The following is a 24,419-nucleotide window of genomic DNA, read 5'->3' as shown; positions in this document are numbered from 1 at the left end:
CAGTAGTAAGTCTGGTGTAATAAAGGTATGAGGAAATTGATGGTGTTGGTAAGAAATTGTTCACTTACAGAACTGCATAGAAAATGAGTATGTGGTTCAGAGACACAAATCTGTGGGACTTGACTCTCTGGAAGAAACCAAAGACTTCAGCATGACCTGTTGTGAAAAGAATGGAATTATTTTGATCATACTGGACTGACTTAACACAATAAAAAGACTTTACAAATATGTGGCAAAGGATGTAAACAGCAAGAGATAGATGCCCTCGTGGTATAAATTGGTTTAGTTGCCTGGGCTTACACAGAACTACACCAATTTATACCTGCTGAAGATCTAACTTTTTGGTTCTTTACCATTTCTGGGAATGTTCCTGCCTGTTTCTTCAGGCATATGGTTGCTGTGTCCATCTGTATGGATAGACTTTCCTTCTGCTTTGGAAACTTTCAGATGAGTCTGGGTCTCAATGACAGCGTAATCTGTCAAAAACAAAAATGAAATGAAGCACAAAAGAAAATGATCTCCTCTTCAAGGATACAAACAATTAGTCCCTCAAAAAGGTTTCCTATGAGTGGAAGTGAAGTGTGGATGACATGATTACTAATTCCAGAACTTGCCCTTCTGAAACTAGCAACACTAAAAATAGGGTTTTTTTTCTTAAACCAAAAATAGCAAGCCACCAGGTCAATGTGACAATCGCAAATCCTGCCATTACCCACACGCTGACCAGCCATTCTCTTGACGACTGCCAATGTATTTTGCTGGGAATTGAATGATGGCTATATTTAGAAATCCAATTAAACTAATTATATCCAGTTCAGATTCTGACAGCATACATGTAACTGTAATATCTGACTATGTCATAGTGATGCATTAAGCTAGTTCTGTTTTTAAATGAGATGCTGTGCTTTTACTTATGAGGGTGGGTTGGAGAAGAGACCTTTGACTAGAGCAGTACAAGAAAGCTGTTAGTTTCTGCAGGACAGAATTCTGCACTCTCCAAGCAGCCTACAGTATGGAACCTTTAAAAAAGTTGGCCACATCGCTGGGGGTCTAAGCTATACTGCCCCAGAGAGAGGAGCTGAAACTGAATGTGTTCGTTGGGTGGGAGCAACACAGTAGTTTAGTTGTGGCTCCCTAATACTGCAAAAAGATCATTTCAGAAAACCTACTTGGTAAGCATGGGTGAGGGAGGAGAAATGAGTGTTCAAACATGGTGGCAAATTAAAAAGCCCTGCTAAATTATATCTAACCAGGTTAGTAAATTGAGATTCTAAGGCCAGAAGGGATTATTGTGATCATGTAGTCTGACCTCCTGAACAGAAAGAACATACAGTTTCCCAAAAATAATTTAGGCTATTCTAAACAAAAAAGGAGTTGAGACACTGCCTGAGTTGAAGTTACTGGTATTCAAATAGCTTTTGATGTGATACAGATAATGATTTGGAATTGCAAAATAATACAGCCCAGGGGTGTAAAATCACTTTATAAGTTCTAGACAATTTAGACACATTGGCCCATTTTGTGCTGTCAGTTCTTCTGTACAACCCCACTGACACAATCCTAACCTGGCTGATTTTTGCCTTATTTCTTTAAATTGCAAACATTGACATTCTACTATTCCTTCCCATTATGAAATTAAAGGAGGCAACAGAATCATCTCTACCTCCTTCTGCAATGTTTTGGGATGTCTGGCTACAGAAAGCAATTACGTCAAGCAAACACCTGGTCAAGGAAGGATAACTTTGTATATATTAAGGCATTTGCAGATATAGTTCAAAGAACCTTGAGTGAATAAATTCACATGACAAAAGCCGGTCTCTTCTAACAGCGTAATGGAAAAACCGAAACATCTGTGATATTTCCCAAGGCTTCAAGGATAAATAGTTTTCTGTTTTGTCTGTCTTGCACCGAGACACTAAAGCACTTATTTAATTAAGCTAATACGGGATAAAGCAGGAATTCAGCTGCTCATTTTAGGCATGGATCTGCAGAGAAGGAGTATTTACACTGCTACTTGACATATAAAACTGAAAATTAATGCAGTACACAATATTTCAGGAACTTATCTGGTTTCCAGAATAAAGGCATACAAATCACCCCAGTCACTCTAAGGGAATTTAGGTTCCTGAGTCTAAGAAGAGCATGTAATGCCCTCAGCTTTGCAGATGGCTGCCCTGAGCACCAGCATTCAGGGGTGGCAAGTCACCTTACTCAGAGGCTCAAAATATTTTGTGCACAAAGGAAACAAAAATCTAGGTCTGGACAAAGCCTTAGCTTTACTTACACTGGTTGCGCCACTGGCCCAGTGGGTCTGCTGTTGTGAATAAATGCACATATCCATAACCAGGGTCTTAGTAAAGCCATATTTTATTTTATTACATGCAAGGTTAGGAGGTATATATATATATATATATGGCCTTATTTAGACTCCCATCATACAAACAAGTAACTGAGGGATGAGTAGGATGCTGAGTCTACACTGTAGCTGGGAGGGTGCTTCCCAGTGTGAGTAAACAGCCACATGCTATTTCTGCTTGAGCAAGAGCGCTAGAAATAGGTGCATAGCTGGCAGTAGCATGGGTTGTGACTTGGCTCTACTTAAACTGGATCATGCTCCCGCTTGCTAGATTACCATGCTCATGTCTGGTATCCACACCTCTAAAAGGAGGTTAGAATGCTGGAATGGGTTCTGAAAAGAACTATAAGAATGGTTAAAGATGTGAAAAAATATGCCTGACACAACAGTAAAGCAGCCTGAGCTACTAGCATATTTAAAACAATGTTAAGAGGTACCTAAGGGTAACTACATGGAAAGAGAACAAGAAGTCTTGTGGCACCAAGGCACAACATGGAAAGAACAACTGACAGTAGAGAGCTCTCTAACATAGCAGACAAAAGCATAATGCTGCCTAGTGCCCAGATGTAATGTTAAAGGCCTGCACACATTATTTTATCAATCTTCTGTCCTTCCCCTTTTCCACCCAAACCACAATTTGGGAAAACATGGTGTAGACCGACATAATATACTTCCTCTCTATTCCTAAATTCTTTCATAGGGAATGCTAATATCTTAGTATTATTAGCATCTGATTTAGTGCCCATGCAAATTAAGGGTGCAGTTCACAATTCAGAACCATTGATTCAGGCTGCCAGCAGAATCCAGTGGATGTCTTTGCCTTGGTGGTACTTGGATCATGTTCTCAAGATGTTCATCACAATCCATAACAGCTAGACATTCTTAAAAAGTCCAAGTTGAGGCTCTGGAGAATAATTGAGATGTCCACCTGTACTCTCAAAGATAATCTGTCACATTACCTGACCTTTAGTGCTCTAAATACTTCCAGTCTTAAAACACTGAGATTATGCAGACCTTGAAAGTGCTCTGATTCAGGGGTCTGAGAGCCAGTACTGCTTGTCTCTTCCAACTCTTGCCTTCGATGGCGCACTATACCATCCAAATCTGAGTAGTCTTCATTGAAATCCTAAAGGGATAAAGTACGCAAAAAAGTACGACAAAAAACAAGGCAACTACTAAAGTTATGAGGATTTGTTTTTACACCATTACTCTTTGGGTTATCTGCATCTTAAAACTGTAGCAGAAATTTAAAGGCGTAACTCTACAGATGAATTATTAGTATAGCTATAGCTTAAACTATCTGGTCATTGACTGTGGCATAAATCAACTACTGAACAGCTGCTTTTTCTTCAGATCAACGTGCTGAACTGATATGTGGGGGAAGTGTGAAGGCAGAAGCTTTGAGAAGGCTGTTATTCTGCCTTCAGTGGCAAGGGAGGCCACTTGCTGCAAGTCTAAATTAGCACAAAATACAATGAATATCTGGCTGCTGGAAAAACAGACATGTGGAAAGGAAGAAAAATATAAATCAGTGCACAGCTCACATACAGACCTTAATAATTGTGTGCTCTGAGCACACGTACAGACATCACATCTATTCATTCATTGTTCTTGTGGAGAGGAAGATTACATCTACGCTTATGTCACCAACAGCTATCTGGCAGATCATTCAGAGATTTCTGAGGTGACAGAACTTGGATGTGACAAGCCAACTTACCAAAGTCAGAGTCATAGGGCGATTGGCCCTGAAGCTGTTTTCGGCAGAAGAAGGACTGGAGCTCTTGCCAACACTTGTATCCTGAAAGCCAATTTTTTGAAATTATCTAATTGCCAATCTTGAAAATACAATGCATGCATAAGAACCATTGCTGAGCTGGACAATTTCACTCTGTCAATACTTACCTCTAAGTGTCTACACACAGATTTTAGTAGCTTATAGGTAGTGTCTCTGGAGAGTAACGAGACAAATATGTACTGAAAGGCAAAAATAATTATTTACATAATTACTGCTTGAAAAGACATTTTTGCACAAGTTTAATCTTATCAGTTGCTAGTTCAGCAATTGCTTTCTAAGGCCTGCAGATAGTAAAGACAGGCCTAGAAGATATGGAGCAAAAAACCCCCACAGTTTAAGCATATTACAAAGAAAGGTGGACGAGGGCTACCATAATTTGCCAAAGCCTGCAGTCCATGCCCAGATAGAACACATAAGTTTTGCTGTGCAAGGACTATAAGACTTGATGCAGTATATTTTCCCCACCCCATTCAACCTGCCTTTCCCTCATCTCCTGGGTCGAATTATAGTAAATTTGAATCCTTTCATTGCACAGATACTGTAGGAGTTCTAAGAATTTTTCCCCCCTAAACAAAACAACAAAATAAAAACAGGAAGAAATAATCCTAGATACCACATGGGCTGCTATTACGCTGTAACCAAACTATGCTAGATTGTTGCTGGCTGGACAGGAAACCGTCAAGCAGAGCCACAGGTGCTGTAGGAGGTGGGGCTGGTGATTCAGCAGATGTGACTTTTCCCTTCCAGCCCTTCTGCCACTGGACAGGCCTCCTGCAGCTGCATAAATGATCCCCCAAAATAGATTAACTTCCTTAGCTGTTTTAGCTCCATCCTGGGAGGTGTGTAGTAGGTCCATAGAAAGCTACTGGTGTCCTGCTTCTCTATGTCCCCCTCTTCTTCCAGTACCTTGCACAGCTATATCTTCTGTGCATCCCAAGGAGAAAATGGTATTCTGGAAGGCTGAAGCACCACTCTGTGACAGGACAGGCAAGAAGTTCCCTCAGAAGGGTGCATCAGGCCTCACTGTTGGTCAACTCCTGCAGGGTTTGGTTTTGTGACACTCTAAAATGGTGACATGGGATTGATCTGTGTCTTGACATCTAAACAGCCACCTGACAACTGCTCCCTCTGACAAATACTGGGCATAAAGAGAGAAAATGCAAGAGGAGGTCAAAGAAAACCCCACACTCACCCGGTCAGTGACTGTTGCTATCACCAGAGCATTTGGCACCAGAAGGGCAGTTTTGGTTTTCTTTATCAGTGTTACGGACATCACAGGAATACTAATCTGAAAAGAAATCATTGTTGTTAGAGTGCCAAAAATAATATAATACTTCAATCACCACAATGGTTCTATAAAAGTAGCAGTTCATGCAAAAACCAAGCCACTAACATTGATCAAAGAGTGTTGAAACAATAAGCTTATCTGAGGACTTCCGGGGCTCTGTTTTAACTATTACATGTAAAAGCTACAGGCTGATGTAAGGAACCCTGGTTCTTGCTTTTGCTTAAGTGTAAATGTTACATTCATCAGCTGTGTTTTACTCTGACAAAAGTTTGTGATGTGTGTAAGAAACAAAACAATTTCCCCCGCCCCTTTTCTGGTCTAGAGTTTTCAACATTACTAGAAGTATTTAGCCCACTCACGCTAAACATAAACACATCTCCTTGGCCGTGTCTACACTAGCCCCAAACTTCGAAATGGCCACGCATATGGCCATTTCGAAGTTTACTAATGAAGTGCTGAAATGCATATTCAGCGCTTCATTAGCATGTGGGCGGCCACGGCGCTTCGAAATTGAGGCAGCTGGCCGCCGCGCAGCTCGTCCAGATGGGGCTCCTTTTCGAAAGGACCCCACCTACTTCGAAGTCCCCTTATTCCTATGAGCAGATGGGAATAAGGGGACTTCGAAGTATGTGGGGTCCTTTCAAAAAGGAGCACCGTCTGGACGAGATGCGCGGTGGCGAGCTGTGTCAATTTCGAAGTGCCGCGGCCGCCCGCATGCTAATGAAGTGCTGAATATGCATTTCAGTGCTTCATTAGTAAACTTCGAAATGGCCATTTGCGCAGCCATTTCGAAGTTTGGGGCTCATGTAGACACGGCCCAAGAGTTTCTTATGGGCCCCACTCTGAAATCCCATATTATTAGCGAGTGCTTGTAGGGCAGGCTCTTTGTTTCCAGTAAAAAGGCTGCCTGGAAGCAAAACAAACAGATGTGACACTTCAGCCTATACAGAGGATGGAATGGTTGCCCTGTTATCATTCCTGTTATTTACACTTCTGACTGATGCAGAGCCCAGAGGACAAGAATATGTGAGAAATTAAGACAGAAGGAAACCTGTCTAAAAATTAGTTAAAATGAGCATTCATAGCACTAAATTGAAAGCATATGGTGTTGCAGACTAAGAATTAAAATAATTACATACATAATTCATATTCATATCACCATTCAATTATTTAATTTATATCAGATAATCTTTTAGTTGTTAGCCTCTACTTATGAGGAGCCTCTAAGAAAAGCAGCAGTGAGACAAGAAACGGTGTCTCATTGTCTTTTGGCTAGACTCACTCCCCCCAAAGCCCCCATCATCACAAGTGCTTTTGCTTATGTTTAGTCAGGGTATGACACTTTGTCACACACCATTTTAGGGATGGCTAACCAAATGGATAAGCTACCCTCACCCTATAGGCTAGAGAAGAGGTCAAGGTCACTTTGATCAAAAGCACAGGTTACAAATTTCTTGATGAAAAGAGAGGCCTGAATCAAAACTGCTAGCTGAAAACACCCCCCTTGAGGTCTTGGGAGACTTGGATCCACAGTTTTGAAACTCTGGCCTATCTCCAGTTTGTTTAGTTTGAGTGTGTGAACTTCTGTTTGGCCTGCTTGCTAGGCTGTGTTCACAGCATGACTGGAATGCCTCTAACCCATTTCTTTAAATCATTACTGAAAATAGCCTGCCTACCTCAATCCGCTTTCTATGCCTTTTCCCAGTGATGCTGGAACAATTTGTACAGAGGGGTGCTGAAAGCATTTGGATCAAACCCTGTAAACCACTTTGAGCAAGCAAGTGTGGAAGCTCCCCAGGCACTCTTAGTTTCAGCACTTAGGCCTTTCCAGCTTGAGTTCATCATATGTTGTCCAGCTAGATGGTAAGAATTTCTGAAAAGGGCTTGGTTTGTAATTTTTTTCCTGGAAAATGACTTACAGTCAGCACTATTCAAATAAATATAGTTGAACAGAACTTGGACAATTAAAAAGATATTCTGCCAACTGCATCAAATACAATTACCCTTCTGCATTAACGTCTAATCGTGTTTCTGCTGCATACTATTTTGGTGGCCAGTCCTAGCTGTGATATCTTAGTTCAAAGAGGAAAAATAATCTAAGTGGGATGGAATACCCATTTCCTACAAACTTGCACCAGAGACCTTTTAACAGAGAAACTCACCAGAAAATAGTCCTATTCATCTGAGTTACCCATCTGCAGTATTCACTGTCCAGACAAGGATAGTGACTATGGAAAATTGGAAGAAGCCAGGTGGAGAACTACACAGCATAATGCAAGACAGTGATTCACAAGTGTGATTCACTCTTGGGAAAATTTATGGTTGCTGCACAGACAGAAGAGTGCTTGCTAGGCTCCACTACCAAGATGTGGCTACCCAGAGAGGCACCAGGAGCAGAGTTGCTAAGTCTTTTGATGTTTATCCAAGACTGCCATAAAAATCTCTTCCTTATTGAGCACATAGGGCATTGCCACTCAGCACATATCCTTCACACACCCTGTACATTTCAAACTCTGAGTAACTGATTAGTTGAAATAGTTATCTTCTACAGGGCCTAATACTACATTGTAAACTCTAGAGGTTAGAGACAGAAAAGATCCATTAGACTGTATAGTTAAGCTCCTCATCATAAGAAACAATTGCTTGCTGAAAAGTTTTCCTGTTTTTGTTCAGCCTTGTTTTAAGAGTTCCCAGCAATGGAACATTTATTATTTATTACATTATCCTCAATTATATTCTCTGTTCTATTTCCCTTTTTGTTGCTGGCACACATGAAATATTTGTAGGCATATCAGACACCATACCAGATCATTAGTTGCTGCTTAGCATATCTATAAACGTTTAAGTCTTTTCTCACAAGTCAGTCCTTTCTGATTTTAAGCACTGATATCTGTGCTTAAGCTATCAGCGATATCTGGGCTGACTGGGCTATCAGCGATATATGAATCGCTTCCGTTTCTCAATATTTCCATCAACAGGGAACCTTGGTGCAGTTGCACCACAGTCATTATTGAGAAACACAAATTATTGCTTCAAGAAATGGGATGTTTGTGTACTATATGTAGTCCAAAAATTTTACTGGCATATTGCAAAAGCATAACACATTGCTAAATGTCTAATTCACAAGTCTCTTTCTGCATTACTAACTTCCCAGGTTTGTCGCTGACTTTGAGCTTTGGAATGTATTTCCCCAAGTATATTAGCTTGCATATTTCAGAACTGAACTCCAGTTTGGGCCAAAATCAGCACAAACAACGGGGCACAGTATCAGCTTACTTTATAAATTGTCTCATTAACTTCAGTGGAACTACTTGGCCAGGGAGGCTGCACTCAATTAACAACAGTGACAGAATATGACCTTTTTATTAACTTCAGATTCTTTATTTATCCTATATGGCTGTTGTTGAAGTACAGTTCCCCATTCATGGAAGAGAATTTATTATGACTAATGCACTCTGTTAATTCACAACAATAGCTCAGTTACTTCAGCTCTGTAATAGTACACCTCACAAATCCAACGAGCTATTACTCTGAACAACTATTTATCATTACTCATTCTTTAAATCTGTATTATGTTCTTAAAAATTCTCTAAATGCAGGATTCTCTAAATGCCAGGCCTTTTATCAGATTTTCTTCTTGGGCTGCTATCTTTTTAATGTGTCTCTCTAATTAAGTCAATAGGCATGGCATCAGAATCCTAATATATACATAAGAAGGAAAAGGTGTGCATCTAACTCCAATTCCCCTTCAAGGAAATGTATAAATAAATATGTATAAATAAATATGTATAAATATTTTACACTTTCAAAGCACAGTCTTCCCCCTAAAATGGGCTCCCCGCTTCCCTCTGCATCCCAAAAAAAACCAACCAAACAAAAAACCATACTCAGATATACTGATTGGTTTCAGTGGGATCCCAAGGACAAGAAATCAGGGCAAAATTTATGTTGAAAACAGAAATCTCTTTCAGCAGGAACCACCTCTTCCCATTTGTAATTACAGTGACTAGTACAGTATGGCCCAAGATGGATGTGGCGCTGTCACACCATGATACAATAACAAACATTTGCTAGATTCAAACACAGAAGTCTCTCAGAACTTTCCCAAAACAGTGAGTACTGGTGACTGGGCTAAGTCAGTACCTCCACAGCTCACCTCTGCCCTTCGCAGCAGAGCCACAGACAAGAATCCAGAGAACTGGGTCCACTCCACATAAGGAGTGACAGCAGCAGGTGGGAGAATCTGTCTCCCCTCCTTTACCACATTTCCTCAGCTACCAAACCACACTCTCTCCATCAATGGTGCTTCTCAGCTTTGTCTCCTCCCTTCCCTTCCTATTGCTCTCCTCTCTTCCAATTCTACCCTGAGATCCCCCAAATACCTCGACTTTTTATAGCACATGTACACAAATAAAATTTATTAAAAAGGTATTTTTTTAAATCAGACATGGTGCTAACAATGATGTGGACTTGTGAGACTCTATGCATGTGTATGTGTGTGTGTGTGTGTGTGTCTGTCTACACATCAGACAATACAAGGGTTGACTGATGCTTTGGGGCCTTACTGCAACATACAGTAAAAGCTCTGTTGTCCAGTGCTCTGTTAACCAGGAAACTCAGTTAACCAGCATTTCTGATAACTCCCAAGAAAAATCTTCAATCTAGTAACCAGGTCTAGTCTTCTGTCCTGTGCATTATGTAATTGCATGTTCTGGGCTTTACTTTCATGCAAAAGAGGCAGAAAACAAGTAAGGAAGCTGAAACCCGGGATTTGTAAATAAAAACACAACTCCGCCCCATGTTCAAGGGTGTGTCACAGGGTCATTACAGATTCAGTCCAATCATCTACACCTTCTACATCTTCAGTAATGACTGATGTTGATAAAGATGACAACTCCACTATGAAGCCACTGTGAGCTCCATGCCAGTCCCAAGCCTGGATGAAGGAGGAGGGTTGGTCAGATGTGTGTTGATGCGCTGACTGTCAAACAACAATACAAATGAAATCTGATGCCAGTACAACTAAATATTAAAAGATGCCGGCTTGGACGTCGCCCGGATAAACAAGGTCTGCGATACCAATCGAGCAATCGGGGTTGGGTCGATAAGTTGGCTACCGAAAGAAAATTACACCTAATACCTATGCTATCCATTGGAACATGGAATGTCCGAACACTTTGGGATGGTTCAAATAGGAGAGGCAGACCCCACAGAGACTGGATAGATGATATAGTTGATTGGTGTGGAGCTAATCTACAGAAACTAAGCCACCCTGCACTGGACAGGGAAAGATGGAAGGAGATAGTGAGAGAGGCATCAGATACCAAAGGGCGCTGAGCCCACGGTTATTGATAATGATGATAAAGATGACAGACACTGCAAGGCCCTGAAGTACATTCTGAATTATCAAAAGGACGTTAAATTGTGTTCTGTATCGTATTAGCATTAAGTATATTTTTAGTAAACTGGGTGTACACCATGCACTGCCCTCAGTAATACCTAGTACCATAAAATAATGCACTATATAGAAAACTTTACCATTATATACCTAAGTGTTTCAAGAAACAAACTGGATCAGTGAGTACCTGTATAGTGTATTTTATTCATTTGATTGTATTCTAATTCTTTGAAAATTGGTATTCCATTGGTAATGTATAACTCCCAATTAACCTGAATATTTGATTAACCAGCACCCCCGTTCTCCTAATGTGCTGGATAACAGAGCCTTTACTGTAGCTGTTAGCATTCAATAATGCTCCAGAAGGAAAAACAGATGCTTAACACCATTTTCGCATCTTAGAAAAGTGAGAATTTCTAGAAATCACCAAAATTCCAGAGAATTATACGATTTGCATGCAGTGATGCTACTAACCTTGGTGTCTTTACCAAAAACCTTGGAATGGAAACAAATCCAGTTTTCAGATATAAATAACTTTCCTTGGTACAGAATTTCTTTTTGCAGAGCACAGGTAAAACCTACAAACACAGATATATTGCATTTTTCAGCACCTTTAGTATTTGTAGCCCAGACTTAGGGTTGCCAGTTTTGGCTGGACATCCTCCTGGAGGTTTCATCAGAGGACATAATATTTAATTTAAGTCCTGGACACTCCAGGATAATCCTGGAGGGTTGGCAACCCTAAACCAAGCGGGAAAAATAAAAAAACAAAACCCTGTATTGTTCATAAAACTAAATACATTTCCTTAAAGCACACAATAGAGTTAGTTATGCATAGAAAATCTTTAGAGCTCAAATCTGAATAAATCTGAACTCTGATAAATCTTTCAGATATTAAAAATGCACTGTACTTAGGAGTGAGCCAAAAGAGTTAAGAATTGTTCAGGAAGTTTCGTACACATTCTGAACTTATGTGCTGAAAACATGGCAAGATCTACAACTTGAGAAAGCTCACAAAGATCAAAGCACCTTACACAATGACTGCCACTTTCTATAAGCATATTATGCTCACTTTCAGGTTACCATATACTGAAAATAAGAAGAGTTCTTGAATGCGTTAGCCACTTTTCTCTTTAAAACCCCTAAATACTGTGTGAATCCTTCAGATAGTCCCAAACCATATTGAGAAATGCACATTTGAATAGGCTTTTCTCTACGTTATGGCTACAGAACAAATCTACCTCACACATTGGTGTAATGTATGCTAGCCACACACTAAGTTGTTTCCCTCTTTTAGGTGTTGTCACAATCTATATCTTTTGTGCTGTTATTTAGTTTTAGCAATGTATAAACTTTTAAAGTTTTTAAACACTCCACCACCTGCTATTTCTCTAATCAACACCCAAAATGTAAGGGATTGGGTTTGATCACTGTGTATTTCTACATAAAAAGACACAAAAAGTTTGACAGAATTTTAAGAGTTTTACAAACTTGAATGCCTTCAGAACGAACTAGACATTTGGTCAGTTCTCACTACTCTACTGCAGTTTTTGGTTAGTTTTAATTAGCAGTAACCAAGTAGAAAACATTAATCCAGGTTATTTCCATTTGGAAGTGCAAAATAATCACAGCAAGGATTATGATTCACAAAGTTTTCCAGACAACTGAAAACAAAGTGGCTGTGTCTACACTAGCCCAAAACTTCGAAATGGCCATGCAAATATTCAGCACCTCATTAGAATGCCGGCAGCCACGGCTCTTCGAAATTGATGCAGTTCGCCGCCGTGCGGCTCATCCAGACGGGGCTCCTTTTCGAAAAGAACCCACCAACTTCAGCAGATAGGAATTCCTATCAGCAGATAGGAATAAGGGGATTTTGAAGTTGCCAGGGTCCTTTTGAAAAGGAGCCCTGTCTGGACAAGCCGCGCTGTGGTGAGCTGCGTCAATTTTGAAGTGCTGCGGCTGCCGGCATTCTAATGAGGTGCTGAATATGTATTAGTAAACTTCGAAATGGCCATTTGCATGGCCATTTCAAAGTTTTGGGCTAGTGTAGACATAGTCAGTCTTTTGGTGGAAATTTTGCAGAATTCAACTTAAGTAGATGGGAAAACAAGTCTTATGTAAAATTTCAGGTAGCTAAAGGCTCTTACGTACAAAACAAAGTTAATTTACACTGTGGACTTCAAATAACAACTGAAATAATAGAATAGCTTCTATTGTCCTGTCATGGATTCATCTTTCATTCTGGGACAAGATAATGCAATGGTGTGTCACTTACTTTGCTTCAGGGGCTCTGTAGTTCGGACATCCAGAAATAGCTTGTGATAGTGAGCATTTGCCTTGAGCTAAAATTAAAATAAAAACAAACACAAATAGAACACATTTTGGTTATTTCTGCATTAAAATATATTGCCTCCCCTTACACTGGACACTTGCTTTTTTTCTCCTTTAGAATTCTGTGTTTGATCACATACTATGATGATTAGCACTAAAGAAATGCAGTTAAATGAGTAATACACTTTCCTCAAATTCAACAGTTCTTGAAGTTAAGATTGCCTTATAGTTCTTTTTTAAAATGCCTTAAGAGAAAAGAGCTCAGTATTCTGTGTCTACAACCTTTATGCAACAAAAAGATAGCACTATTGAGATTGGCACCACCTTACTGAGCTTTTCACTAATTTATCAGAGTCCTCCAGCTCTAAAGGCTGAACAATGCACTGTCTTCTGCAGACATGGAAGGTAATAAGGAAGAATTAGTTATAACTCTGTAGTCAGTGTCGAATTTTTTCTATAGCTGTACCAACTCTGGGGGGCAAAACAACATCCGAACTCCAGCTGAATCAGACAACAGAAAACAAAACAATCTCAGAACACTTTAAAGTGAGGAATATGTGTTTTAGATGTTGTCCCATAAGAGTGTCTGCACCAGTAGGCTGATGTGATATATTTAGAATAGATATGCAGGGGGCAAGGGAGAGGAGCGAGAGATGCATCATGGGCAAACTTTCCCAAAAGAACAAACTGGAAGTCATTTTGGCTCCTGTGAAAGACAGTTTCTTCCTTTCAAATCCTCACAGTCTGTACTACCTGTACTTGGTAGTAAGGCTGCGCTTTTGCACTTACTGGCTTCGTCTATGCTACTGTCCCCTTTTGAAAGAGGAATGCAAATTAGGCAAATCAAAAATGCAAATGAAGCATTAATTTGCATATCTTGAGCTTCATTTGCATAATCACATTTTTGAAAGAGTCTTTCAAAAGAAAAACAGCACTGTAGATGGATTCTTTCAAAAGAAAAGCCCATTTTTGAAAGCACCCTTCTTCCTATTTTTTTTTCAGGAAGAAGTGTGCTTTCAAAAATTGGGTTTTATTTCAAAAGAACCCTGTGTACACTGCTGTTTTTCTTTTGAAAGACTCTCTTTCAAAAATATGATTATGCAAATGAGGCACAAGATATGCAAATCAGTGCTCCACCTGCATATTCAATTTGCCTCATTTGCACTCCCCATTCGAAAGGGGACTATAGTGTAGATGCAGCCGCTGTGTTTTGAGCTGTCTCAAAAGCATTGATCAAGAAACCAGTGGGAGTGCCCAAACTCTAAAGCTGTGTCGACACTACAAAGTTCTGCCGATAGAAGTCGCTGTCAACACATAGTTCCTGACAGAACACGGCCACACCTAACAGAGGCTCCCCCATCAATGCCCTCTGTTGACAGAGAGTGGCCAGACTGCCCAGCCCTCTGTTGACAGAACAGCCAACCAGAACCTCTGCAAACAGGACAGTCCGGTGAACCAGGAACCCCCTGCAGCATCTACACTATTTTTTTTGTCAACAGACTCTGTCAACAGAGGCGCTGTGCCTTGTACAGTCAAGACAGAACTCTGCCATGAAAACTGCTGTGTTCTGTCAACAGATTCTCGACAGAACGCAGTTGTAGTGTGGACACTCCCGAGTTTTAGAGAACTGTGTAGTGTAGGCACAGCTTAAGTGCTTATCCGACAGTGAATAGTGCTATTACTGGTCCCAAGAAGAGTAATACAGTTCTTTACTCTAATTAAAACCCACAAATTATCTCTGCATTACTTGATTTGAACCATGTTTTTTCCTTTCAGTCTTGGCATCATTCTTGCTGTCTGCTGTCAGGAGAGGACTGTCCATATCAATCTTCCTCCTAAAGGTAAGAAAACATTACTAATATCATGCTTAGTATCATTTCATTAGTTTTGTTACCATCGGGATGTACCGGTTGTATCACTGTAATCCGGCACTCTCTCATCTGGGAACATCCATAATCCAGCATGATTTTAGTTAGCCAAATGACCACTTACCATGAGTGTGGCCAAGTTTCCCATGGTCCCATAAAGTTTGTTTACAGCCAACAGTCCTTGCTCTCAGTGTTCTGTGCTGTTATTTAGCTCTAAATTACCCCTAAATATCTTCTAAGAGCCATTAAACAGTGGAAGTCTTAGTAATGTGCTGGGCACTATTGACCCGCCAGGGTCTACCAAATTCTCTCATTCAGCACCAGTCAGGGCCTGAGGGTGTTGGATTAGAGAGGTTCAACCTGTATACATCTATCTATGGACACTTTCATCCTTTATTAACTTTCATTCCTATTCTCCTGTCTCCTGATGACAGGAAAGCAGATATGGATAGTTAACAGCAGTTTCAGAATATACCAGGTCTGATAGCTCAGTAGAAAAACCTTTTAACATTAGGAGGAATGTTCATTTGCTGTTTGGAATAAATTAACTACTGCTAGTTTGTTTTGTATACTTTGGTTTTATTAGAGACCACAGGCAGGCAATAAGCAGCAGCTGGAGGCAGTTCACCAGGGTTAGGGGGCTTTATTTACCTGCATGTTCACAGGTATGGACATTCACAGCACCTCTTGGCTGCAGATCGCCATTTCTAACCAACGTTATCTATAACCCTGAAAATTTGCGGATACCCACTTCATATCCACGGGTAATTGTTTTTGCAGACGAGGATACCAATTTTGCATCCATACAAGGGTCTAATGATATTCTTACTATCAGCCCCATAATAATAATAATAATAATAATAATAATAATAAAACCACTGTACAGGACTAGTCAGTAAATTTGTTCAGTCTATGATATTCTTGAACTTCCTCAAGATTTTTATATGAAGAAGCAGGGAAACCACAGTATGTGCAAAGAGATGCATAAGGCTCATGAACTTTTGGCTCATAAGTCAATCTGGAAGCCGAGGTTAGTTGTTGCATTGGTCATTGAAGGAGTGGGCAAGAAGAAAAATACATTAGGACTTGCATCTCATCATTGTGAGTGAGTAATCTAGCTCTTTGGCTGGCATTCTAAAACAATCACAGCCTTTGTTTTGTAGGAGTTATTGGTATTCCCTTGCCATTCAAATTCTTCAATTTAGCATTTTCATAAGACCTAGTGTATATTAGTTTGTCCTGCTTTGGGCAGAGGGTTGGACTCAAACTCCTGAGGTCTCTTTCAGCCCTAGGATTATATGATGTACTGCTACTGAGATTTCTGTCACTGATCCCATTTTCCCTAGAAGAATGACGTAATTGACAGGATGAAGACAGAAGATTCATAATACAGGGATCCCAAACTGAGGCTCAGTTATACCTTTGTCATGAACGAAGGATGCTACAACATTGTGCTGCACCAGGAATTGCCCTGGAACCAGACACAGCATGTCTTCCAAGCTCTCCCTGTTCTGCAATGGAAGTCACTTGTACCAGGTCTAGACCTGTGCAGTATTCTTCCACTTGTATGCCAGGTTAGCTATGCTAGCAGGTGCACAGAGGGGCCCAGAAGCCCTGGTTCTGCCCACTACCTATAGGTGCTGATTCCATCAGTGCTGCAGGACTGGTGCACCCATGGGGAAAAATTAGTGGGTGCTCAGCATTTACCAGTGCCAAGCTCTCACACTCTACCTTCTTCCAGCCATTCATCCCACCCACTGGTGGTCCACTGATGTACTCCTCCACCTCCCAGAGCTTGCTGAATGGTGGGGTGGGTGTGCTCAGGAGGGAAGGCAGGAACAGGGGCATAGCAGGAGTTGGAGCGAGGGACAGAACTTAGGTGGGAAGAGGAGGATGGACATGGTGCGTGAGGAGGAAGGGGCAGAACTTGGGAAAGGCGTGGAGTGAGAGCAGAACTTGGGATGAGAGGGTGTGTATGAGCACACCTCGCCCTCTAGCTGGAAGGGAAGTTTGCGCCTATGCTACTACCTAGCCCATTCTCTCCTCTCCCACCTACTTGATTAGGAGGTTGGATGTAGGAACCCAAAGGAGGCTGCTCTTCCCCTGCAATGCTCCTTTCCGCATTCCAGTAGCTGGCAAAAGTGAGTGTCTGATGCCCCATTATTCCCCTGTGAACCTGCACAAGCTGAGGCACAAACTAAATATTGATCCTGCTTCTCACCAGCTTCCAGGGATGGGGTTCAGCATTTTTTTTATTGCTGCTCAGTTTCTGCTAGTCAGTCCTCTGACATTACCTAGTGGCGCCCACTTTTTTCTGGTAATCAAAATATTCAGCCTCACTAGTGAGGGTCAGTGGCAAGCCACTGGGTGATTTTCCAGCCTTCTTCTTCTCCTCAGCACCATGTTCTCCATCTGAACTGCAGAGATAGAGAGAGAGAGAGAGAGAGAGAGAGAATTTTTCTTTGTTTTGAGGATTTATACCAAGTACTTCAATCATTAATTTTAGATGTTAACATGTAAAGATGTTAACAATCATTCTTGGTGCTTTTATCATGCTTGGAAAATTCAGGCCTGCAGATAGATGCATGTGGCGGAGGGGATGGGTGCAACAGTGGTGGTGGTTGGAGCCCTGGGCATTGTGTGTGTGTGTGTGTGAGTGAGTCAGTGAGCGTGCGTGCAACATGCTCAGGCTGGTTCTGAGGGCTGGCTGTCCCAGCCTCACCACTTCCATCCGAGGCCCTGCCCCTTCCAGGCGTGCGGAGCTGGGTCCCACCACCCGACTCCCCCAGGGGCTTGGTAAATCTGTCAGCTCCTGTAGTGAAAAAACTATATATCCATCCTCTACTTTTGTTTACTTAGAACTTCAGTCTGTGGTTCTGTCATATTAATCACGCCGGTCACTGTAGTATCTAAGGGCTCCTCTGAAGATTTTTACTAATTAGAAATTGACAAGTGCCTTGCCCTGTTTTTTTTAATCAGTTCTAACAATAGATATTTTGTCTGTTAAAACTTTCCATGATATGCATTTCAAAACACAGCCTCATTTTCTAGGATGTAGCAAAATGCATATAGCCTTATTAGGGTATGTTGCAGAACCCACCAATAGCCCCAAACTAAAAAACAACACTAAAACAACCAAAGCAGTTTCAAAGATCTTTGTGAAGAGTCTCACTAACATGTGGGAGCATTGAAAAAAAAAAAAACTAACCAGCCCACCACCCCCTATCATTTTAGGAACAGCACCATTCTAGCCGATAGAGAACTTCAAACCCTACATATGAATGTGAGACTAGCTTGTATTACTAGTGACAGAGAGATAGATGTGTTAGTCTGTATTTTATCAAAACAAAAAAGCAGTCATGTAGCAATTTAAAGACTAATAAACACATAAATTAAAGACTAATTTATGAAGTGATGAGCTTTCGTGGGACAGACCCACCATGATCTGAAGAAGTGGGTCTGTCCCACGAAAGCTCATCAGCTAATAAATTATTTTGTTAGTCTTTAAAGTGCTACATGACTGCCTTTTTGTTTTGTATTACTAGAGCACTGTTCCAATGTTGTAATTCATTATAATGCTTTCAAAAAATAAGCCAAGAAGGAGCCAGTCTTATTCCTTCCTCTTAAAATTCACGTAACTGGGAAATTTTATGCAAACAGAGATATCAAAGTATGCATAAAGAGTACACTTTCATGAAAAAAATACAATGACTTAGTACACATTGTCATTTAGTGTCCTGGAAAGAATCTCCAACTACAGACTAGCTATCTCCTGAGCAATGTGAGCTGCAGTATCGAAATTCTAGCAATGGGGTTGATATGACCAGAAACGAAAGTGCTGCTATTCACTGTCATGATGTTTGCAGCCCAGCTTTGGTTCCAAGTAGTAAAGGAATATATGTAAACTGAATGAATTCAGTGTTTAACTGACTCTAGTACTAGGCAATTTAGCACTCTAAAAATATTCTAATCAACCTACAAGCTATATGTCATGCTTAACACATTATTTATAGTTAAATGTGATAAAAAGAGACAAGCTAAGGAAGAGTTCCTGAGATCCTTTTACCCGGAACCAATAGATCCTGTTTGACCTTTAGCCACTACTTAGTGCAAAAACTTCCATGAAAGCATTTTAATTCCAGTTTATTTTGAATGTAAAGAAGCATCTGTCAGGTTTACAAAAGGTGATGCATGTCACAATATTCTGTAAAAAAAAAACAATAATTCAAGAGTCGCAATGCATGTGAATACAGGATGGTCCTTAATAAACAACGTCAAACTGTACTTTTTGTATCCCCTATTTTAAGAACAGTGCACATATATGATTTGTAATGCGATACGTGTTTACTGCAGGACCTTTACCATGCTTGGGGGAAGGGGTAAAAAGAGGCAAGGCAGGACTTGTGGGTGAGTGTGAGGTTAGGGCAGGCAGGTTAGGGAAGGAGGAGACCGAACAAACTTCCAGAGGCAGCAGACACCTATGCTTTAAAATATCAGCAGTACTATGTAATTTGTCTGCCATTTCAGGCTTGTTAGACACTGGTGCAGCTTGGTTCATCCAGTTCTCTGCCTGTGGCAAATAATATTCTCTTCTCATGTCAATGGTTGGATTTAGTGTGAATGTGCTGCTGGTGGCCTGTGATATACTTAGAAATTAGACTTTGATGATTTCGTCTTCCAAGGCTTTGCAATTTGAAGATTTCACTCTAATGGAACAGTTTGAAAAAAAGTAGCCCATTCCACCTTTAAAAAATAGGTGGTGTAATTTTGCTCAAATGTGATTTTCATGAAAGGTTATTTTTGTAAGAATAACCCACAGTAAAAGAAAAAAGATCAGAGAAATATATTAACAAGGAGCAGAGGACTGTGTCTCTCTCTAATGAAGCATACTGAGACCCCTCATTAGCCAGCACATTGGTTATGGGAGCTGGATTTTGTATTTCAGACATGGTATATAAACACAGGAAATGAGTGACAGATCTGGGAGACCAAGTTCTCTGTGCTATAGAAAGTACTTCTAAACTCAAGAAGAATGTCTTCTGGATTAGAACTTCAGCAGCTCAGACTTTTAGTTAACCTATGCTGCAAAAATTATATGAAACTGATTACAATGGAATACTTCAAAAGGAAAAAAAATTAAATAAAAGTTACGGTTATGAAGTATAATTGCAACTGAAAACATATACTTCATCCTGTTCCCTTTGCACTCACCAAAGACAGCTTTTTGGTTGGATTGGCAGATACTGAATGCAAATTGCTTACAAATATTCGGTATGACATGATCACCAGATAAGTAAGAAATTCAATAATAAGCAGAGCTATACACATTTATTACATGTACTGAGAAAGGTACAATACATTTATTTGGTGTTTTATTTCTCAATACGTAAGTCAGCAAAAATGACAATCCCTAAGACACTCTGAAGTGTACTAATGTAGATTTTAATATTCAGTAGGTTTGCTCATATTCCCTAGTGTGGCTAGTCTCTCCTTCCAAGTCCACCCTCTCTTGCTGAGTTCAAAAGCTACCTGAAGTAGTGTCCCACTAATTCAGTGGTTCTCAAAGCGTGGTCCAGGGACCGCTAATGTCTGTGACCATCTTGCAGGTGGGACGCCAGCTCAGGGCTTGTCTTCCCCAGCCCCTTTGCCTTGCAAAAGGGAGTCTGCCCCGGTGCTCCAGCCCCTCATCCCTGCACGACTGGAGCACAAGCACTGGCTTCACCCTCCTGGAGGAGTGGGGTGGGGTTGAGAGCACTGAGCCTTGTGGGCCAGATTCAGCTCACAGGGGGAAGCAGCAGCTCCACACGCTGCCACTCCCTTTCCCACTGGGCCCCCAGACTGGGGGAACAGGAATGCTGAAGACTTTGCCTGCAGCTCCCATTGGCCAGAATCGCAGCAAATGGGTACAGTGGGGACCATGCTTGAGAGCAGTGGGGAGCATGCTCATGTCCAGACCCTGCACTACCATCTTCCTGTTGCACCCCCATTCCCACCAAGACCCTGTACCCCACTCTACTCCTGCACAATCCTTCCCTCCCACACTCTGGCATTCCCAGCCCACTCCTGCAGCCTTCCTCCCCCCCGACATTGCATCCCCATCTGCAACCCATGTTCTAGCCAGAACCCCCGCCCCCAGCCCATTCCTGCACCCAAGTTCCTACCCAGATCTTGTACTCCCACCCCTCCTGCCCCCGCCTTCTGCCCAGACCCCACACCCTGTCCCAGGCCACTGAATCCCTCATTTTTGGCCCCATCCCAGAGCCTGGGGGTGCCCAAAAATCTGATCACTCCAGGAGCCTAGAAATGTTAATCTGACATATGGGAAACCCTGAACCTCAGTCATCATCCTCCTCCCATGGGGCTCTAGCACCACGGGTACTGTAGTGTCTCAGTCAGGGGCCACAGCAGGGGTAGGGGTGTTGCTTCTCACTTGTGTGGCCTCCAGCTGATTTTTCCGTGGGTCGGTGACCCTGACCCAGAAAAAGTTTCCCACAACTGCCATAAATAAAGAACATTGAAACCTTTTGTTTTGGACATTACCAAATCTTGTTTTAAATAAAATATTTAACAGGATATATGCAGTAAGATCTAATTATATGCCCCTTCATGTTATAGTTGCTTATTTATGTTTAATAGTAACAGAGAGAAAGCCACGCTAGTCTATATACTATCAAAACAAATTGAGTCTGTTCTGGTATGGCTACGATCTGAAGAAGTGGGTCTGTACCATGAAAGCTCATCACCTATACATTATTCTGTTAGTCTTTAAAGTGCTACTGGACTGCTTTTTTGTTTTTTTATTGATGTTTGTATGCTCCAGTAGCCTAATATGAATAACTTAGTAGTTAAGGTATTTTGACTTAAGCAAATGCATTTTGTCATCCTCGCTGGCTGGCTGGTAATCTGTGCACAGGTTGGTGCTGAATGAGGTTGGCTGTGGGCCCAAAAGTTTGAGAACCAATGTGATGGTTGCTTGTTAATTAAGCTGTTTCTCATCTACTTAGAGATATAAAACAAAACAAAACAAAAAAAAAACCCAAACTTGTTGCTTGAACAGCCAGTTCAGAAGCTCTGCCACCACAACAATGGGCATTTGCTTGCTTGCATTGCTTGTTGAATGTTTTCTAATTCTCAATAGATTAGAAAATGACTGCATCAGTTTGCCATGTCCCAACACACCACTATTTTGGCTAGTTTTGAATCCAATCAGCTCCGTCTTGAGTACTGGAAACAAGTGCAACATTGCCTCTAAAGATAGACTGCAACAGGGGCTTTCTTTTCTACTGGTTACCCAAGTTACTTGTAAATATCCAGGAGCATAAGGCCTTCCTTTGCAATAGCACAAACGGGTGCTTTCAACTGCTAAATTTAATCTGCCAAGGGAATGATGTGTGGCACACTGTCCTTGGCCTATGTCCTTATTGGTTGGGGCACAACGACCTGGGAAATATTTTTGAGTATGGTGCTTACAGCCATTGGCATGTCCACGCTGCAATTAAAGCACATGCGAGTGGTTTGTGTTTATTAATGTGGGCTTAAGGGGCTTGGGTTATAAAACTGCAGTTTTAGACTCTTGCAGCTCTAGAGCCTGAGCCACAACAGCACAAGTCAGTTGACACAGGCCAGCTGCAGGTAGTTAAATAAAGCACAGATTTCTGCTGCTTTGGTTTATGTGTTTAGTTATGGGTTACATGATGTGGGATTGTTAAAGGGACCAAGCAGGGAAAGTATAACTCACATAAGAGTCCCTGTACAAACAATGGGCAAGCTGTTTATTGGGGAACACCAACAAGGACCTTAAACAATTACAAGACCCAGGGCCTGCAAAAGAGTGGAGGTTGGGTGAGCCAAGGATCAGTAACCAGGAAAAGCTGACTCGGAATGGAGACACGCTGCAAGCAGGAAAGTCTGCTCTTCCCAGACAGAATCGGGGGTAACTAGGCCAGGTGAAATGTACCAATGCTTTCAAGAAAAGGTCAATATAAGCAAAAATATGTATGTTCTCACCTTTATTGTTTTGAACCAAATACACAACCTGGAAAGTGAAGGGTAAGTAAATAAATACTGTCTTTTGAAGATGCTGGTTCTGCATCCTGGGGACCTTATACTGCCACAGGTTCATGGGGAAAGGTGGTACACAGGTGCCAAGCTCAGTCGCTATTTTTGTTAAGGATGGCAGGCCTGCTGCTGGGAAGGCAAGGGGGTAATTTCCCTGGGGCCTGGTGAGTCAAAGGGGCCCAAGGCTCTTGGCCACAGCTGGAACCTTGAGCCCTTTAAATTGCTGCCAGAGCCACAGGCGGTATGTTCCAGACACCACTGGGGGCAGAGAACCAGCACGGTCTAGGTGATCCTGAGGTCTGGTGGCACTGGCCTGTCCCTTCCACGGAGGCCTTGCTCCTTGCAGGAGTGCATTGCCAAGCCGCTCCACCTTGCCCAGGGGCCTGGCAAATCTGTTGCCTCACGTGAAGGTTGGAAAATGGTGTGCTGCTGTTGGGGGATCCAGACCAGAGTGGCTGGAACATATGGGTCTGGCCAGAGAGGGGTAAAGGGAGTGAGGTCAAAAGGGTAAACACCAGAGGAACTAAAAGAAGAACTGTGCAGGTGGCATTTGACCATGAGAGTTGCCATGCTATCTTTACCACATAAGAGCCGTGTCTACATGTGCACGCTACTTCCAAGTAGCAGCACTAACTTCGAAATAGCGCCCGTCACGGCTACACGTGTTGGGCGCTATTTTGATGTTAACATCGACGTTAGGCAGTGAGACGTCGAAGCCGCTAACCCCATGAGGGGATGGGAATAGCGCCCTACTTCGAAGTTGAACGTCGAAGTAGGGCACGTGTAGACGATCCGCGTCCCGCAACATTGAAATAGCGGGGTCCGCCATGGTGGCCATCAGCTGAGGGGTTGAGAGATGCTCTCTCTCCAGCCCCTGCCGGGTTCTATGGTCACTGTGTGCAGCAGCCCTTAGCCCAGGGCTTCTGGCTGCTGCTGCTGCAGCTGGGGATCCATGCTGCACGCACAGGGTCTGCAACCAGTTGTCGGCTCTGTGGATCTTGTGTTGTTTAGTGCAACTGTGTCTGGGAGGGGCCCTTTAAGGGAGCGGCTTGCTGTTGAGTCCGCCCTGTAACCCTGTCTGCAGCTGTTCCTGGCACCCTTATTTCGATGTGTGCTACTTTGGCGTGTAGACGTTCCCTCGCAGCGCCTATTTCGATGTGGTGCTGCGCAACGTCGATGTTGAACGTCGACGTTGCCAGCCCTGGAGGACGTGTAGACGTTATTCATCGAAATAGCCTATTTCGATGTCGCTACATTGAAATAAGCTACTTCGATGTAGGCTTCATGTGTAGACATAGCTAAGGATGTGGTGTGTCAGACAT

General features: G+C 41.9%; 1 protein-coding gene across 5 annotated transcripts in view; it reads right to left on the bottom strand.

Annotated features, from left to right (window-relative positions):
* GRAMD2B (GRAM domain containing 2B) overlaps nucleotides 1-24,419 on the bottom strand; it is a 66,943-nt gene that overhangs the window by 8,947 nt on the left and 33,577 nt on the right. For 3 of the 5 annotated variants that reach the window (XM_074995019.1, XM_074995021.1, XM_074995020.1), the window contains exons 2-11: nucleotides 17,334-17,456; nucleotides 14,919-15,006; nucleotides 13,116-13,182; nucleotides 11,312-11,415; nucleotides 5,344-5,439; nucleotides 4,259-4,330; nucleotides 4,074-4,154; nucleotides 3,371-3,482; nucleotides 354-476; nucleotides 69-156 (exon numbers count right to left, since the gene is read on the bottom strand). In XM_074995019.1, coding sequence (XP_074851120.1) covers nucleotides 69-156; nucleotides 354-476; nucleotides 3,371-3,482; nucleotides 4,074-4,154; nucleotides 4,259-4,330; nucleotides 5,344-5,439; nucleotides 11,312-11,415; nucleotides 13,116-13,182; nucleotides 14,919-15,006; nucleotides 17,334-17,456 — 954 coding nt within the window. Of the gene's footprint in view, nucleotides 1-68; nucleotides 157-353; nucleotides 477-3,370; nucleotides 3,483-4,073; nucleotides 4,155-4,258; nucleotides 4,331-5,343; nucleotides 5,440-11,311; nucleotides 11,416-13,115; nucleotides 13,183-14,918; nucleotides 15,007-17,260; nucleotides 17,457-24,419 lie in introns of all 5 variants that reach the window. The other 2 variants (XM_074995022.1, XM_074995023.1) reach the window with 2 other exon arrangements.

The sequence above is a fragment of the Carettochelys insculpta genome, chromosome 5 (assembly GCF_033958435.1).
Source record: "Carettochelys insculpta isolate YL-2023 chromosome 5, ASM3395843v1, whole genome shotgun sequence".
In the NCBI taxonomy this organism is placed as follows: Eukaryota; Metazoa; Chordata; order Testudines; family Carettochelyidae; genus Carettochelys; species Carettochelys insculpta.
Note: the sequence above shows the minus strand (reverse complement) of the source record. Positions and strands in the feature narration are given on the sequence as shown.